The 20063-nt window shown below is 40.9% G+C and overlaps 1 protein-coding gene across 1 annotated transcript in view; it reads left to right on the top strand.

The window, feature by feature from the left end:
• The first annotated feature begins 16710 nt into the window (after nucleotides 1-16710).
• The window catches only part of fam83c (family with sequence similarity 83 member C), a 40363-nt gene continuing 37010 nt past the window's right edge, over nucleotides 16711-20063 (top strand). Inside the window, exon 1 of the mRNA XM_041783795.1 lies at nucleotides 16711-17653. Within this exon, the coding sequence (XP_041639729.1) occupies nucleotides 17144-17653 (510 nt within the window). The 5' untranslated portion in view covers nucleotides 16711-17143. The remainder of the gene's footprint in view (nucleotides 17654-20063) is intronic.

A 20063-nucleotide genomic window follows, 5' to 3' on the forward strand; every position in this document is an offset into this window, starting at 1 on the left:
GGAGATTTTATCAGAGCAGAGATGTTATCTATACTGATCCAAAAGTCAAAGAGAATTTATAGAGGGACTTTACCATCCTTATCTTTGTTACTGCTGACCTGGAGCTAATTCTTCCTCCAAAATAACCTCAGTGCAGCCGTAAATACTCCTTCTGTTTAGAAAAGCGCTTACTTAACTAAATCCTTTGGCTGACATCCTGCACATGTGCGTTTAGAGTACTTTTGGACCTGCTTTGGGATATTACTGGTCCTTGAGGTCAAATCAGGAGAACACCCTTATTGTTTCAGACCACAGTGATATTTTAGACAATAATGCTCGTCAATATTTATGGAAACAGTGCTTCTGCTTGTCCTGTTTTAAAGAGACAATGAAAGCAGGACGCATTGAGGGATCTATGAATACGTCTGTCTGCAGGCCCATGAATGTTTTTTCACAGGTGGCCAGATGGGGCCCATGGAAGTCTTTGGTTCAAATCTATACACTAGAATTCCCTCATGGATCACAAAAATAGAATATCACAAAAAAGTTAAAAAAAAAAAAAAAAAATCCTGTAATTTAATTCAGAAAGTTCCATTATTCTAGATTAATCGATGACCAATCTTTTTTTTTTTTTTTTTTTTTTTTTTAACCTCTTAAGACCCTGCATGCACATTTGAGGACATTACAGTCTGGCTAACAGATTTCAACTAGAAAACTGCCCAGAATGCCCAATGAAGTTAAAGTTATTTGCAGGAAATGCTGGGAGAATTTGCTGGTTGGGTTTTTCAGAGATTTGCTTAAAATTTCCCAAGTATTTTCATGAAAATTTTGCAGGTATTTTTATATATTTTGGAGAGTCTCAGCGGAACTTTGGGGGAAATTTGCTTTTGATTTTATTTGGATTGGGAGGTAACCTTGCAAAGCAGATAGATACGCCCATTTCAGTGTTTCTCACTGGCGAATCCATCTTGCAAAGCTCCCGTCTGAACAGTTTGGGCCCAGTTAGAAAGTGACAGGACCAATCAGCGTCGAGGGGCAGTACTTTTGTTGTGACATTGTGATGTGAGCATGCATCGGCCTCTTGTCGCTGCTTGCCAAGTGTAAGTTTCATCCAAACTTGACAACATTTCTTTGTTAAAAGAAGAATGAAGAACAGCAATGAGTTGTTTTCTTTTCAGAAACGACAAAATTCGTGTACTGGCACGTCTACAGTTGCCATGGTTAGTGGCGTTAATGCCGTTCTTTATGGAGTTTACTCCTTCGATAGAGGTGCAGCTCGGTAGCAGCTATGTCATGTATTTTGTTGCTTTGATTGGTCCGTAAAGATGTGACAGACAGAACGTTCATCCAATCACCCTCCGAGTTTTATTCAAAGGTTCTGCCCTTTCCTAAATGCTGTCCATGAGTGCTTTCCCAGATGGATGTGTGAAACACATCTATCTGGCATGCCAGGTTAATTTGGAGGGTGGTCCTTTGTCATTTTCAGGAATTTTCATGGGAGTTTCTGAGAATTTGGATGTTTCCGTCATTTTATGGAATTTTAGGAACTGTATACTAATTTTTTCTCATTTGCTTAAAATGTTAGGGGGAATTTGCTTGACTGTTTTTAGGAATTTACATGGAACTTTTGGTAGAAAGTTTTGAAATGTTTAGACTTTATGATAAAGTTTCATGGAAACACTTTGTGACTACTTGAAAAAATGTAGGGGTACTTTTTTAAGGGAATATTCTCTAACCTATATTTAAGAATTTTCATACAAAATTTAAGGATATTTCGTAGAGTTTTTACAGATGGATTTTGGAGGGCAAACTTTCCAAGAAATTCCCGTTTAAAGACAAGGCTGATGTTTTAACTTATTACATCCTTCTTATTCTAAGAAAGTGGGAGGAACTAAAGTGCATTTCAAACAAAATCTCAGGTTTTAGAACGTTAATCTTGATGTTCATTTATGCTCTCAGTACTAGGTTGAAGCTCCTTTTACATGATGTACTGCATCAACATGCCATAGAGCCAATCAGTCTGTGGCACTGCTGGGGTATTATGAAGCCCAGTTTCTTCTGTTAGCAGCCTTCAGCTCATCTGGATTGTCGAGTCTGCGGTCTCTCATCTTCCTCTTGACATTTCCCCAGAGATTCTCTTAGGGGTTCAGGTCAGAATCAAACACAGTAATACCACAGTCAGTGAACCAGTTTCTGGTAGTTTTGGCTTCAGTGTAGGCAGGTGAAAAGAGAATTAGTTTCTCCATGAAGACTCTCAGCAGATGGAAGCATATAGGTCTTAAATCTCTTGGTAGATGGCTGACAGTGTTGTCTCTTGACTTGATAAAGCACAGTAGACCAGCAGCATATGACATGGCACCTAAAACCATCACTGACTGTGGAAACTGAAAACACTGGACTTAAAGCACTGAAGGATTCTGGGCCTCTCTGAAGCTTCCTCTAGTCTAGTTTGCATGTCCTCTAGGACATGGTAGTCATACGCCCAGCCATGATCAGCTGACGGCCAGCTGATCTAAATTATCACTCCTACAGCCAATCACAGCTCTTTCTCTCAACACAGCGATAAATTCAAATATGACCTACTTCTCACTAATGCATTAATACTGATGCACCTCTGCTGCTACTGCTGGAAAATCTTAACCTCCTCCACCCCAGCCTCCTCTTTTATAGCATAAAGCATGTTGCACCCTGATGTAATTGCTATTGAACTATTTTTATGGTATTCAGTATGCATTGTCATAAATGTATCTATTCATATGGGGGTTCTAGCTTTGCCCTCCTAGGAAAGTCAAAGCATGTTGCTTAACTGACCCAGGGAGCATGTTTTGAGCAGAGCCAAGTAAAACTATATTCCCATTCTGCAATAAAATGGTGAAATGTATGATGAGACTGTTCCTGACTGAAATTTAGTTTCATCTGAAAAGAGGACTTTGAACCACTACGCAATGGTCCAGGTCTTTCTCTCCTTAGCTCAGGTGAAAAGCATCTGACATCCGTGGTTCACGATCAGCTCGACGCTAAGACCACAACACTTGTAGTCTGTTTCCTGGACCCATCTCTGTGGTGGCTCTTGATCCACTGACTCCAGTCTCAGTCCACTCCTTGTGAAGCTCGCTGAAGTTCTTGAATCTTTTTTGTTTGACAGTCCTCTGAAGGCTGAGCTCATTCCTGTTGCTTGTGCTCCTTTTTTTACCTCACTTTTCTCTTCCAGTCAAATTTCAATGAAAATGCTCTGATACAGCCTCTGAGAACAGCCTGTCCTTTCAGCACTGACCTTCTGTGGCTTACCCTCCCTGTTAAGGATGTCAGTGATTGTCTTCTGGACAAAAGTCAAGTCAGCAGACCGGGAGAAACCTTATCAAGTCCAGCTTAGTATAAACTGAATGACTGAACTGACATTGAGATTGTTTTTGTAATGCACACCTCTGCTGTTTATCACATTTTTACTGTGCTGATGAATGCTGAATGAACCAACTATGCAAATGTTTGTCAGAGTGTTGGTCTGGTAATGGTTTTGTCTGTAAAACCAATAAAGAGAATATTTAAAGAAATCTACAACTGTAGGTCTGCAGGTTTATCAGCTTAAAGAGGAGCAGTAGTTAAACTTCTGGATGAGATGTTTAAAACCAGTCCTTCCACTTCTTCTCCTGATACTGCTGTCATTTCTGCCTGCAGCATGAACCCTCCTCTCAGCTGCTGTCTTTAACTAATCTTCACCTCCATCTCACTGTTTTTCTGCCTCAGGAGTTCTACTATTTCTCACTCTCTGTTTGAAACTCTCTGACACTCATCTCTGTTGGTTTTTCATCCTGATGTTCAAGTACGGTGTGAATTCTCGAGTAGTGGAAAGTTACTGACTCACGTACTAAAACTCCAGAAGTTTTTATCAGATTTTTAGATATTCTCTGAGTATTTTGAGTGAAATCAAATCATTGCAAGCATTTTTCTTATATCTAGTAAAAAAAGAAAAAAAAACTCATTAAGCTAAATATATAAGTGACATATCAAGGTGCATAATCTTAATTCCTTTTGTATAACAGGTATGATTGTTTCGTACCATGCTCAGGCATAACTGCCTTCCTCACTGGGTCTGTTTTCATATTACTGATGTCATTCTGTGTCCAAACACTTGCATATTTACAGTCTAATACAGTAGTTGTATACAGAAGCTGGTTTGCAAATCCGGTAAAAAGACAACCATGGTAAACGTTTACATTAACATTTGTTCATGCTCCTTGTGGACATTGGAGTCCATCCTGCAGGCTGCTAAGAATGTTTTTTATTATTTTTAACAAAGCAAGCAATGACACTCCACCTACTTCCATGTCTACGGTGAAACTCAGAGCTTGAACTGGGTCCGTGCTGCAAAGATACCATGGGTTTTTGAAGAAACACCTTGTTAACTCTAATTGCTGATGAGTAACCTGTGCTTGAGCACGGTTGCCTTCACGTCTCCCCAGACCATACCTCACTAATCCTGCCTGGAAATAAACTCCTGTTCAAAATTTTAAGACCTGTGGAAAAATTGCAAGAGTTTACATTTCACTGTTGGATCTTTAGAAGGTTCTAAGTAGAGCTTCAAAATGCAAAAAGAAGAAATTGGAGTGTGACAAAAGAAAAATTGAGTAAGCAATTCATTGAAAACAACAATTAACTGAAATAGGCTGTTCATCAGCTGATCAAAAGTTAAGACAGCTCAAAAAAACTGAAAACCCCCTCAATACAGAAACAAAAGTTTCAGAAAAGGACTCAGTAATGAGTAGCTCCACTGTTCTTGTTGATCACTTCAAAAATTCGTTTCGGCATGCTTGATGTGAGTGTTTCCAGGGGGCTTCCCTTGCCATCCATCCCCAAATTTTCTTAACTGGATTTAGATCGGGGGAACATGCAGGATGGTCCATAAGGGTGACATTATTCTCCTGGAAGAAGTCCTTTGTCAGGCGGCCATTGTGAAGTGCAGCTTTGTCCTGTTGAAAAACCCAGTCATTACAACACAGAGGAGGGCCCTCAGTCATGAGGGATGCCGCCTGCAACATCTCAGCATAGCCAGCCACTGTTTGACGCTCCTGCACAACCTGAAGCTCCATTGTTCCATTGAAGGAAAGAGCACCCCAGATCATGATGGCGCCCTCTCCACTGTGCCCCGTAGAAAACATCTCAAGTGGGATCTCCTTGTCATGTCAGTAACATTGGAAGCCATCAGGACCATCAAGGTTACATTTTTTCCCATCAGAGATAAAACTTTCTTCCACCTTTCAATGTCCCATGTTTGGCGCTCCCTTGCAAAGTCCAAACTGGCAATTTCGTGGCCTTGAAGGAGACGAGGCCTTTGAAGATGTTTTTGTTTTTTAAGCCCTTCTCTCGCAGATGTCGTCTGATGGTTATTGGGCTGCAGTCGGCACCAGTAACGGCCTTAATTTGGGTCGAGGATCGTCCCGTGTCTTGACAGACAGCCAATCGGATCCTGTGATGTCAGTCCCAGCATAGACATTGACTTCTGAGGTAAACAGAACCCAGCAGAATTCCTGAAGGATGACTTGGTGCAGCACTATGGTCGTAGTTTCAAATCAATACATGGCAAATCAAGACAGACACACAGGCATACAGACTTGCCACCAATTATAGCAGTAAGATACACAAATAAATATTTGCCTCCATCCTGATTTTTCTTTTTTATTTTTGTGTATTTGTCACACTTAAATGTTTCAAACCATCAAACCAGTTTTGATATTAGACAAAGATAAGCTGAGTAAATACAAAATGCAGTTTTTGAATGATGGTTTTCTTTATCAAGGGAAAAAAAGCCATCCAAACCTACCTTGCCCTATGTGGAAAAAGCCATTGTCCCCCCTCGGTAAATCATGAACTAACTGAGACTACCTTCATTTTTTGTAAAGCTGAGTTGAATTTCTCTAGCTGCACCCTGGCCTGATAGCTGCTGTTAAATCCAGAATTCCTTAAGTAGAACCAGATAAGAAACAAAGTCATTGTATATCAGCCTGGAAAGGCTTACAAAGACATTTCTAAGGCTTCGGGAATCCAACCAACTGCAGTGACAACACTATCCACAAATAGGGAAAACTTGAAACAGTGGTGAACCTTCCTAGGAGTGACCAGTCTACCAAAATGACCAAAAGCTCATTGACGACTCATCCAGGAGGTCACAAAAGAACCCAGAACAAGATCTAAAGACCTGCAGGCTTCACCTGACCCAGTTAAGGTCAGTGTTCATGATTCAACAATAAGAATCTGATTCACTTCATTTAACTTGATACTTTAAGTAGATTTTTCATTATATGAGCATCTTCAGACTAGTTCTGATTGTGGGACCTCTTTTTGAGTATATCTACAGTTATGTATTAGTTCTCTTAATGAGGTGTAAGATCTGAGAACTTCCTCCGCCGCTGTCCTGCTTCCAGCTGTGGCTCACAGTCGTGACTCACTGGTTTCAACCAAATGCTCATTAAAGTGGAAATGCCTAGAAGTAGTTTCCATTATGACTCTGACTCAACGGTGACTTCCTCACAGCGCTCTGACAGCTGACTCACTTAAACACACAAACACTGACATGTGAGTATGATTCTCTAATTAATACACCTGCAAACAGGAAGTCATACCATATAAGAAAACTCACTTGTCTGATGTTGTTTTTCTGTCTACATAAATGTGTATAATGGAAGTTTTGGTTTCATTCTAACAGCTAAGATAAGAGCATTGGCTAACATAATCGATTTTCCTCATGTTGAACAAGATAACAGTGACAGAAACATTTAACTATAGAGAGTTCAAATAAAGGCATGAATAAGAAGATAAGGCAGTGAAGACAGATGGTTGCTTCTTATTAATTATTTAGGGTTTTTTATATTAAATGTTGATATTATCTGTCATTGATCTCCATAATTAACTCAGAAAATGAAATTTTATCCATATGTTGTCATCATATCTTGAAAACAAGACTGTATCTGTATTTGTTTCTCTTATCCCAGGATTTATCTTTATGCAATTACTCTAAATAAAGATCAATAGGTTTACAGTATGAAGGCTGATAAAGTGTTGTCAAACTGGTGCTTCTAGTTTTTAAAATAGTTTCCTGACGTCTTCAGTGCAGACAAAAGGCTCTTACCTGTCTGAACTCTAAACTTAAGATCACACGTCAATCAAAGTCTATGTGCCATCAAATGTTAATGTCTTCTTCGTTGGTGTTGAAAGATCAGCAGGACGCCTGCCACTCAGTTTTATTATCACTTATATAAACCAGCTGCTTCAATTACAGATCAGAGCACTGAAATTTGGCACCAGCGAGTGTTTTGATGTGTGCTTGTCGGAGCAAAATTTTGAAAAAATCGACCACAGTTCGAAAAAAATATCCGCCGTAATTTCACTCAGGGAAATTACGTTGCAGGTGTAGAAGCTTGCATTAACTCGCTACAGATACAAACTAGAATGGCAGTCTGAGGCGGCAGACCCACGCCTAAGCAGCGCCACAGAGGAACTCATGCTCCCATTGATTACTATGGTGTTCAAAATTCGAAGTGCAAGAAAAAACCGAACGGGTGCGTGGATCATCACCAAAATCTAATCGATTCTTCCCTGTCACTATCCCAATATTCCCTGAAAGTTTGGTGAAGATCCGACTTTCTGTTCTCGAGTTATCCTTTACGCATACAAACAAACAAACAAAGATACGGAACCCTTTACATAAACCCGTGCCGATTTCATCGGCGTGTGTAACATTAAACGTTTTGTGTGAAGTTTTTGCATGAAAAAAATTGCGTCTGGTGTGCGAGGACCTTAAGTTTATAAACTGGATTTTATATTTTGTAAATTATTCAATTTGATCACCCTAAAACCCAGAGAGTCTCCCCCATGGCAGGATGGTTTGACCCACACTGGCACATACCTGTCAATCACTGTATTCACAATCAGTCCATTCATATAAAGGTTCATGATTTATTTTTTGTGAAAAATGTTGATCTACAACTAAGCCCATGATTTCAGTTTGAGGAGAGATCTGTATTATGATCCCAAAATGGGGCACTATTTTACCTCCGCCAAGGAGGTTATGTGATCGGGTGGGTTTGTTAGTTTGTTAGCAACCTAACTCAAAAAGTCATGGACAGATTTTCATGAAACTTTCAGGAAATGTAAGAAATGGCATAAGAAAGAACAGATTAGATTTTGGGAGTGATCCGGATCACCATCTGGATGCAGGAATGTTTTTAAAGGATTCTTCACTATTGGGAGATAGGGCTAATGGCGGAGGTCTGCGCTCTCTGAGTGCTTTTTCTAGTTTTAATTGAGTTATTATTTTTTTTACAGGTCTTCAGTTCTTTCTAGTTCTGTTTTTATCTTCTGCAGCTGATCTGTGTTTTGCACACCGATGGTTTTAAATGGTTTTATGCCTGTCTAGTCACTGTTTTCACTACATTAGTTTGAAAACACACATTTAGTGATGAGAAGATTTGCCATGAATTTTGTCATGCATTTTTAACATTTAAATTGTTTGCTACAAAAAATCTAACATTTGAAATTTGAAAGTGTTTATCTATCAGACGTTTGTCACAGTGCTGTTTAATGTCTTTCTTTTTGGCCAAAAAAAACTTTGCATTGTTTAGGGGGTACTTGGCTAAAAAATATTTCACAGGGGGTACATCACTGAAAAAACGCTGAGAACCACTGATCTAGACTACACTGACAGCAAAATATTACATTTCTTAATCAATTTTAGTCCTGATTAAAACCATTAGATATTCACTTCTTGTAAGGAATTTATTGTTAGAAACAAAAGTTGGTGAATAATATTATTATTTTATTTTATTTTCAATGGCTGCAACATTCCCAAATTGGAGGATTACAAATTATCAAAATAAAGTAGAGAAAAAAAAATCTTTTTTTTTTTTCAAGGAAAGGGGATTTAAGTGACGTTGAACATAGCCTGGCTGTTGGTGATAGACGGGCTGGTCTGAGTATTTCAGAAACAGCTATTTTTATAACACTATCATCTCTGGGGTTTACAGGGAATGGTCCACAAAAGGGAAACTATCCAGTGAGCAGCAGTTGTGTGGATGAAAATGCTCTGTTGATGTCAGAGGAGAATGGACAGACTGGTCCAAGATGATAGAAAGGCAACAGCAACTCAGATCTCGTTACAACCAAGGTCTGCAGAATACTATCCAAGCACATCATGTTGAACCTTGAAGCGGATATACTACAGCAGCAAGAAAATTGGACAACTGGTCTGACCATAGAGAATCTCTGGGGAAATGTCAAAACAAAGATGAGAGATGCAGACTCAAGACGAGCTGAAGGCTGCTATCAAAGCAACATGGGCTTCATAACACCCCAGCAGTGCCACGGACTGATTTGCTCCATGCGTTGCATAGATGCAGTAGATCTTGCAAAAAGCAGCTCCAACCAGTCACTTAGTAATAATCGAATATTCTGAGATTGTGGATTTTCAGTTTTAATGAGCTGGAAGCCGTAATCATGAAAGCCCAATTAAAAAGTCCTGGCAGTTCAATGAACTGAAGAAATAAGGTCTAACTGGGGCAGAGAGTTGAAGAACTGCAGCAATACAGTTTGCACAGAAGAACAATAAAGAAGTTGCACATGCACTGATTACACAGTAAGCTTAAATTCAACACCTGCAATGGAAACAGTTTACCCTGAACATACATCCTTTGTTCATATAACCTTATTTCATGTCTTGAAATCTATCTGTGGCCTACATTCGCTGCATGGAGGATAAATGCAAACAAGGTTGGTTGGCAGAATAATACCATTTCCTTATCATCCTGTAGATAATGCTTAAGCACATGTTAACCTGCTGGTCCAGTGTGACCGCTCTCTTTCCATCCCACCTCATGACTGGGACAGATTATGACAGCGAAATCCCTCTTCCAATAAGCATCAGCCTTTGGTCTACACAGCCAGCCTGTTTTACTTATTCAAATACGGCGTGATGATGTCAAACAGCAGCTCATGCATGGCAGACGTGTTTGTCCTGAGCACCTCCACCTCACCCTGTTGGATAAATATGAAGTCACACGTTTACATGAGCCACTCACGGATGTTTACCACCAGTTACGGACATCAAACCCTCCTCTGCAAGCATATGGAGAAGCAGTCCTTATTTTATGACTCCTCTGTGAACGTTTGACCCCGTCACTCCACATTAACCCAGAAAACTAACGAGGACAGCGATATCAGAAACAACCTACATTTACCCATTAATTTTGTCATGTGACCCAGGGGAGAAGAGGCAGAGATGATGAACCCTTCAGCCTCTGTCAAACACTCTCTCACTGAGACACAGAGCATGTTTCATGGGCTTTGGAAGAAAATATAAATTGAAACCAGTTTGATTTGTCATCTTATTGAATTCAGATATCCCTACACTAAAACAGCTGGAATCCTTCATACTGTTGTGGGTGTCAAAAATGAAACCAGTGTGGTAATGCAGAGAAGTTCCAGGTCCTTGAGTGCCCACTTGAAGCAGGCAGAAAATCCCAGGATTTCTTATTAATACCCTTTAAGTTTGGACATAAATACTGTAATACTAACCTGACACGCCAGATGAATATGTTTCACACATCCATCTGGGAAAGCTTCAACGTTCAACGTTTGAGAAAAGGCAGAGGATTGAATAAAAAATTGGAGCGTGATTGGATGAACGTTCTGTCTGTCACATCTCTACGGGCCAATAAGAGCAACAAAACACGTGACGTAGCTGCTTTTGAGCTCCGCGTGCACAGCTAGTCAGGAATAACATGAAACATGGCGACTATAGACATGTAAGTACTTGACTTTTGTCGTTTTTGATAAGAAAACAACTCACTGCTGCTCTGTGTTCTTCTTTTCATGAAAACATGTCATCAAGTTCTGATGAAACTGGCGCTTTAGCAGCATCCACGCTAATCTCTTCCTCCATAGCTCACCAGCTCCTGCTGTTGTTTGTTTACGTAACAACGCTGCTGCGCCTGAAAGTACTGCCCCTCGTCGCTGATTGGTCCTGTCACTGTCTAACCGGGCCCAAACGGTTCAGATGGGAGCTTTGCAAGATGGATTCGCCAGTGAAAAACAAGGAAACGGGCGTATCCATCTTCTTTGCAAGGTTACTTTAATACCCTATCCAAGGATTTTCAAAAATGTCCATGATATCTCTTTAATTACTGCTATGAAAACCCTGCTGCATAAAATACATCTGTTTATAATAAATGCCTTCAGATTGTGTGTTTGTTTCCAGCAGCAGCACCACTGTCTGTGTTTGAAGATATTATAACAGCGATGACAGAACTACTCATTTGACAAATAAAGAACCTGTAAGAAAAGGGCGTACTTTAACACGGACTCACACTCACGTGCCACGTGATGGAAAAGCACCATGGCAGTGACACTCAACCTGTGGCCCTTTTGTGATTATTTGTGGCTCCTTTATGTCTTAATTTGAAATATTATTAAATATTATATTATGCAGTTTTTTGAAGATCTGCCCTTATGTGCCACTTTTCTCACAGTGTTAGCCACTTTAAGCCCATTTTTTCCACTTGTTATTATCACTTTTTACCAATTTTTGACACTTTTATCCTGCTTTTTGCCATATTTTCCCCCTTTTTGCCCATTTTCCCACCTTTTTTTCTGATTTGTGCCCATTTGAATCACTTTTCACTCATTTTTGCCACACTTTTGGTACTTTTGGACCATTTTTGCCACCTTTAACTCATGTTTTGGTCAATTCCCACCAATTTTTGCCACTTTTCTCTCAGTGTTTGCTGCTTTTTGACCATTTTTGCCACCTTTAACTGATTTTAATTGCCTCTTTTTACCACTTAGATTGTGGCTCTTGCAAATGTATTTTCAAAAATTTGGGTCTTTGGTTGAGCAGGGTTGAGTAACACTGATCTAGTTCTTACTGGTCTACTGACGTCATCTTTAAGTATTATTCAGGAAACACACCTGCTGCTGTTTTAAAGTTATTACCCAACTTGTGTTGAAACTGTATCTGGAGGCAGAGCAGATATAGCTCAGTGGCTGTAAAGTCTTGTAAACACATTGTTCTTCCATCACTGGTTTTCAAATCCCCTTCCTTTTCTTAGGAAGCTGTCAGTCACACTGTGCTGCTCTTTTCTTCAGAGAAACTGTCCAAACAGTCCTTATCAGCAGCCTTTGTTCCTCTGACAGTGATGGTTTCTGCTGAAGATGTAACATGACCTGCACTTGGCATCTGTGTCAAGCTTCACAGTAAGACAAACACAGCGATGGTTTAATGATCAGATCTTGTTAGCTAGTGTCAGGATGGTTGTCCAAATAGCCCTTTCTCTGTGTTGCATGCATTCTGATGCAACAATTGCTCATCTCTGTGTGTTTATTTACACACAGCACCACATCTCAAAAAAGAAGGGACAAGGCAACAACAGGCTCGAAAAGTAAGTTGTACTATTAAAAAACAGCTTGAGGAATATTTTGTAACTCTTTAGGTTAAGTGGCAACAAGTCAGTAACATGCAGTGTTGGGTAGCGTTACTTTTGAAACTAACTCATTAGAGATTACTGAGAAAAGTAACTTGTTACGTTACTGTGTTACCTACTTCTAAAACTAACATGTTACAGTACTTTTGCTTTACTAAATATTAAAACCCTTTGGACACTCGTTCCACTTGGCGGTTGTAAAAACAACAGATAAAGATCGCACGTCTGCATTTGAATGTGCAGACTGTAATGTCAATGTGCAGCCTAATTTACAGACCATAATCTGTATCTCTGCAGCCTGAGAACACGACTAACAGACAGGAAAACCTTTCCAGCTCTTTAACATGCTCACAATCTGACAACAAGCTGAATAGAAGCAGACAGAATCCCTCCAATGCTGTGTGTAATAACAGCGTGTAATTGTAACGGCTGCACAGCTGATTCAATAACAGCAAACTGAGCTCTTAAACTTACATTTCACCAGGATAGTGTTATTGTCCTTTTATCCAAAAATCCATCATAATGAGGATAATTCTACAGTGTCATGCTGTCCTCTGTCATCTCGCTGGTTCAACGAGCTAACAATGCGCTCATAATGGTACAGAATGTTTACCTTCTACTGGCACGGCGCTACGTGACTACAGGAAGAGAGAAGGACAAACAGCAGATGCTTCAAGGAGCTTCCTTTTTTCCTTCTCTCTTTTTGAAGCCACGGAAGAGAGAGGAAATTTGGGATTTTTCTTTCAGTAACGGATTACTTTTATGAAAATGTAACTAATAACAGGATTACTTGAATTGCAAAACTAACACGTTACTTTACTCATTACAATGAAAAAGTAATCTGAGTACTCTAACGGATTACTTTGTAATGTGTTACCCCCGACACTGGTAACATGAGTGGGTATAAAGGGTCATTTTAAAGAAGCAGAGTCTCTAAGAAGCAAAGATGAACAGAGGTTTACCAATCTGTGAAAAACGGCAAAGATTCTGAAGAAATCTCTGTTGGCAAAGACAAGGTTGAAGGTCAATTCTAGTGATTTTTGGGCCTTCAGGGCCAGCGCATTAAAAACAGCACGGTTCTGTACTAGTACGAGTCATAAAGGAAAAAATCCAGCAAAGAAGACCCAGGACTGTTCAGCAGGTAGAATCCTACATTAGAAATGAATGGGACAACATTCCTGTCTCAAAAACTCCTCACTCTTAGACATTTACAGACTGTTGTTAAAAGGAGAGGGGATGCTGTACAATGGTAAACACGGCCCTGTCCATACTTTTTTTGAGATGTGTGCTGCTTCCATCAAATCCAAAATGAGCTAATATTTTTCATGAAATGGTAAAATGTCTCACTTTCAACATCTGATATGTTGTTTATGTTCTATTGTGATTAAAATCTGGGTTTACGAGACTTGACTCATGCATCCCTATGGACCATAAGCCACCATTAATATCTGCCCTACACTGGAGTATTTCCTCTGCTGGTTGTGTTGTATTTTTTATGTTTTCCACAACTGTAGGCCAAGATCCGTTAGTGACGTTGGTTTCATGTTTTTCCTTTTGCTCTAACCTCCCAGACATTTTCTAACAGAGCATTCATGGAGCTCACAGGGGAGCTGAACCGTCCAAAAGTCAAACCAGGATGCAGAACAAAAGCTCTGGAAGTCTTTGATGCTCCCTGACTGAATAGATCAGCTCACCTCAGACCTGCTATTCAGTTTTCTGTCATTATCTGTCATTATTGTTCATTAAATAATGATCGCAGTGTGGGTGACTTTATATGACTGTTCAGTCTAGAACAGCTCCTGGGTCAAAGGTCATTTTTCTATTAACTTTCATATCCCAGCTCTGGTAAGAGTTGAATATTGCATATTGTTATGATGGTGCCAGTCCATCTCATGCCATCGTCAAGTATCTCCATTGCCCAGTTCAGACAGAATATCACAGTTCACATAGTCTAAGTGTCTCAAAGTCATTACTTTTGTTTTAAAGTTTTTGAATTAGTGATGTCTGAATATGAACTGTCTATCAAATGGTAGTTAAATGTAAAAATATATAATTAAGCTCCTAAATTAGAGAGTTTATGTCTGTGAGATATTTAAAAGAATAATGAGCACAGTGGGGGGATGCCAGGCTGAAAAGTGCTGTAATTTAGAAACAAAAACACAACAATAAGTGCTAAGACTGTAATCTCTGTCTGCCTGATGATTACTTGATCTGCTCATGACAGATGGAGGTGTGTGTGTGTCTGTGTGTGAGACAGAGAGAGTATTTGTTAAAGTAAGTCTTCTAATCATCTTATGCAGGAATTAGCCATCAGAAGAAGGGAACACTCATAAGGGGATAGACATGGTCAGTAATGACACTGCAATAGGCGGTGGCTTTTAAACAACGCTCCTTTGGTACTAAGGCACCCCACATTACCATCACTAGCAGTCTGAACCAATGATACAAAGCAGAATGATTCATGTGTTAATGTTGTCTCTTAAATTCCCCTACCGTCCAAATCTTGCAGCAAAAATCAAGACTCATCAGACAAGGCAATGTTTTTCCAGTCTTCTATTGCATTACTAAGGGATGAATGTGTGAGTGAGTGCCCTACAGCCCTTCTAGTGAGAGGGGTCTGCGCTAGACCGCAGGCTCTTGCAGACCACTGCTGTCAGACGCTGTAATTTCCTGGTACAATGTATCTCCCATTTTAGATTTTTTTTTTAAACTTAAAGACTTTGCAAAGTAAAATCCAAAATTAGTTTTTTAACAATAGATATGTTGGAATATGGTTGCTGTAAACATGTGAAAACACTGAGATCTATTTGGGATTGAATTTTGCATTTAGACTGTTGGAAAGTTTTTCACCTCTTTCCTGGCTGGGTTTCATGTGGGCGGGGCCAATATGTGGGCTCATGGGGAGTGACCCCGCCCCTCTAACACTACAATATAAAATCACAGAGCAGTTCTTCTCAGTCGTAAGCAAGCAGCAACAAGAGGCAAATATGGTGGAAGACATTAGCATGGATGCTGCTAAAGCTTACGTTTTATCAGAACTTGACGACATTTCTTTGTTAAAAGAAGAACAAAGAACAGCAGTGAGTTGTTTTCTTTACCAAGACGACAAAAGTCGTGTACTGACATGTCTACAGTCGCCATGGTTCTGGTTACACAGCTATCTGTGGAGCTTACTCCTTCGGTAGGGGCCTAGCTCTGTAGCGGCTACGTCACATGTTTTATTGCTCTGATTGGCCTGTAAAGATGCGACAGACAGAACTTTCATCCAGTCACCCTCCAAGTTTTTTTTTTTTTCAAAGGCTTTGCCCTTTCCCAAACGCTGTCTGTGAGTGGTGCCAGTTTAACACTTACCATGACCCAAAGCGAAAGTTTAATCCAATTTTATTTGGAATGTTTAAGAGTGTGTTTTTATTCTGACTGAAGCGGCGTCTTACCTACAATAAGGTATGGTCTGCAAGAGGTGGTGTCTGAGATCTGTGGTCTGCAGCCAGACTGTTTTTCCTCCAATGGACAACACATGATAGAGTTCCCTCTAGAGGTCACGCGTCCTTAGTGGAGAAAATGTAATAAAATGCTACATTCCCTTTGGTATAAAGTAAAATTTCCCTGACATCTTCTCTTGTGTGTCTTTGTGAAATAAATGTTTGAATGGTTATAATTCCCTGTCTGTTTTATCGCAGTTACAGTGGGTTTAATCACAGTTAACAAGTTAAAAAAGATTAACCTTAACCAGGGTTTCTAACTATTTCACTGTAAATGTATGACAACTATTGTGCACTGGTGCTTCATCACATATGGAGGTGCCCTTTTGATTATTTTTGCCCCTTTCCCCCAAACATCCTGAGACCTCCACTGACTGTACTGACCCATCACATTTGAATCACTGCTAAAGACCCAGCTTTTACCTCAAACTTGTGCTGTGTGCCTTTATGATGTTCATATGATGTTCATATGAGCTTTGTGTAATGCTGCTGCTCGTGTTGCCTGGTCGTTTTTTTACTGCTGCAGTGTCTTTGAGCATCCAAACTATGACATGACACCCACATCAGCTGTCTCCCCTCACTGATAGTTAATTCTTACATTTCTAACCAGCTGTAGCTTCTGTTGTGAGTTGGTAGGCTTGACAACGAGCAAGGAAGAAAGGGGGGAGGGAGGAAGTGGGAGGGGCCTGTCCACGTTGCAGACCAATGGCAGCACAGGTAGCGACAGGTGCGCACAAAGCACACGCCTCACACGTACGCGGATAGACAGAGCTGTAGAGAAAGGAGGAGGAGGTGTATGTGGAGCTGAAAGGCTCCTGGGACTCAGATCTGTCTGACAGGAGAGGGAATTAGAGAAGAGAGGACCATTACAGCAGCTCTCAGGGAAATACTGGCTGGATTATGAGCTGAAAGAGGGACAGACGTGGACAAAACCCGACCAGAAGGACTTTAGAGAGAGAGAGAGGCTCGGTGGAGAGTTAGAGACTTTAGAGAGATTTATTTGACTTCATAAAGACAGTTTGTGTGTTTAGCGAGCAGCTGCCTGTATTAATGCTCTCCTGTGTTTGTGTCGCTCAAAATGCATTTGCGATAATGTTTCCATGAACCATAGAAGGAAGTAGTTTGCATTGACAGGATATCCAGAGTCATATCGCTCGTTTTGTGGGAGTCATTTGAGTTTGTTACCGGGGGATCGGACACTTTGATCCGGGCACTATGATCAGCTCAGAGGGTTTACGGCCGGCCACCTCGGGCAGAAAGCCCCTGGGTAAGCTCGCCACCCGGCTGGAGGAGGTGAAGAACCCGTGGAGACAGGGCTCCACGCTGGAGCTGAGCCACAACGAGGCGGCCCGGCTGGCCACGGACGCGCTGCTGGAGCACGGAGAGAAGGAGTACCGCAGGGTTCTGGCCGAGGAGAGGGAGCTCAACTTTCTGTCCCCGCTGGAGATCCGGTACATCACCAAACATGCAGCCAAAGCGGGCGGATCAGAGAGCAACGGACTGGGACCAAACGACCGGGACTTCGGGGACGGGGACGCAGTGTCCGAGCTCACCTCCGGGACTTACTTCCCCATGATGTCCGACGAGGAGCCGCCGATGCTGGAGCTCGGATGGCCGGACTCCCCGGCGAGATACGGACCGTCAGAGACACAGATCTACTTCCAGAGAGACAAGTCCCACAATGTCAAAGACCTGATCAGATCTCTGATCAATAAAGCCAAAAAGGTAAGCCTAACAGGCTAATTATGTCGACCTTTGACCTCATCAGGTCACAGAAACTAAACAAATAGTAACTTTACTCATTTTACTGCAATGGTGCTGCTTTTTAGTCACTATCAAACTGAGATCGCCTTTGTCCCTGTAGACAGGGCCGGTTTTAGAGATTTTGAGGTCCCCAAAATAAAATAATAATAACACTCCTCATTTTGGCAAATGCACTCATGGCAAGAGAAGAAAATATTTTATATGATTATACATAGCCTAATATATCTGCACTGGTGGACTCAGAGCTGGGCAGGGGGGCATCCCCCCGCCCTGATGATGGGGAAAGAAAAACACAAACTAAAACAAACAACAACACTGAAACCCTGCTAACCCTTGCCCTCTTGGATGATGTTGTAGTGCAAACACATGGTGAGTGCCTGCTCAGTAGACAGAATGCACTCTTTCGTGCTTTCTGTGTGGAAAAAATGGACAATATGCCGTCTTTGTGGCCTTAGGCAGTAGTTCCCAAAGTGGGGGACCCCCTCGGGGGTTGTGAAAGCCTGTCAAAAAACAGAGTATTTTTTAAATGTATTTTCTTTTTTTTTTTTACATATTTTTTGTAGAAATTTGCATAAAGTTGGTTCAATTTAAACTGAAAACATGCTCATTTGGTTTATGTTTATGCTGAAATAAATGTAATGTTGAAAAAATCCTTACTTTGTTAGTCTGACCACAGCTATTCTTGAATTTGAAAGGCTGCCTTCATTACACTGCAACTCCCCTTCAGGACAGTGGGGGGCCTGGTCTCTGTCTCTGTTTTTTTTGGGTTGCAGGCTGAAAAGTTTGAGAACCCCTGCTCTTAGGGTCAAAGTGCCGACTTTGGTGCCCTGTAAGTGGACAGAATTTGACTAAATGCCCCCTATGTCGCCCTCCATATGGACAACATCAAACAAAGAGCCTTCTTTGACGCCCTGTAATTTGATAAAACTTGTCAGAGTGTATCCAGGGTGCCCCCTATATTGGACACAATTTGACAAGACACCCTCTTTGTACCCTTTTAGAGGAAAACGACTGGACAAAATGTCCCTGTTGTGTCTGCTAAGGGGTCAAAATCTGACAAAATGCTCTCTTTGGTGCCTTAAACAAGCACAACATTGACAAATGCGGTCTTGGTGACCTATAATTGGATAAAGTTTGATGAAGTGCATGGGGGGGGGGGCTGAAAATTTGACTAAATGATCACTCTGGTGTCCACTAAGTTGACAAAATTTGACAAAATGACCTCTCTGGTGTCCTGTTAATAGATAAAATTTGACAAATTCAACCAGGGTGCCCCCACCCCACTTGCTGCCATCCAGCAGGTGCCCTTTTTATTGTTTTCACCCCTGGCCCTCAAACATCCTGAGTCTGCCTCAGAGCACAGGACATACCCAAATGTGACATATGGTTAACCACACAGCCAACAGTACTCATCAGCTCTCAGCAGAGCATCATAACTCACCACATTGTGATGTTTTAACATGTCTCTCTTGGAGCTTTAAGGGGACTTGGACGTTGTTGTTGATGTCTTTGGATGATCAGAAACTATTATGATGCTATTTTTTGGCCTTGGCCTCTTGTTTACACTTGTAATCCATGCATTTATCACCTAGAGTCATTTCAGATGTGTACCTCCTGCACGCCTATGATGACTTTATCGTGAGGCTCCTTGGAGCATGAGGCCCCAGGAAATGTCCAACCTTTGCCTACTGATAAAACTGCCTCTATGTGTACACAATAAGCTTTACAGTACAGCAGGAAGTTACATCTTAATTAATCCATGTTTATGGCAGAGGCGGACTGAGGTGATAATTCAGGTCTGGAGTTTGACAACCATGTCCACATGAAGCACTCAGTGTAGGCTGACTGAGCCCCAGAATGCTTTGTGTTAGAGGTGAACACTAATCAGTAAATGCATATTACCAAGTGCTGTCATTATTGAAAAGACTTCTCAGTTCATAAAAGCCAGGAAGGATATGGAGGTGAGCAGAGCAAGCCTGCCACTGTGCATCCATGGATGGATTCAGTGGGGTTGTGCAGTTAGGATGGGGATGTACTAGCTCAGCTCAACAGAAAGACTGACGAAGCAACTGATTAAGCAAGTCCACAGTTATCCACATCTGTACATGTGTCACATTCACTTTAACCTTCACAAATATGCCTGTCAAAAGAGTTGGGACAGAGAAGGTCCATTTGAGAAGTCATAATTTAAACCTGTAGCTAAATATAACCAGTGTATTGGTTCAAAGAGTGATTGTGTAAGCTGGTGACCTACAGCTAAGTGGCTGTTTGTATCAGTTAAGTTTTTCACACAATACATATCTGATGATTTTGACAATAAAATGAAAACTAATAACTAATTATATCTTGCATCCTACAACAAAGAGAAGTG

This window comes from Cheilinus undulatus, linkage group 3, assembly GCF_018320785.1.
Source record: "Cheilinus undulatus linkage group 3, ASM1832078v1, whole genome shotgun sequence".
NCBI classification, from domain to species: domain Eukaryota; kingdom Metazoa; phylum Chordata; class Actinopteri; order Labriformes; family Labridae; genus Cheilinus; species Cheilinus undulatus.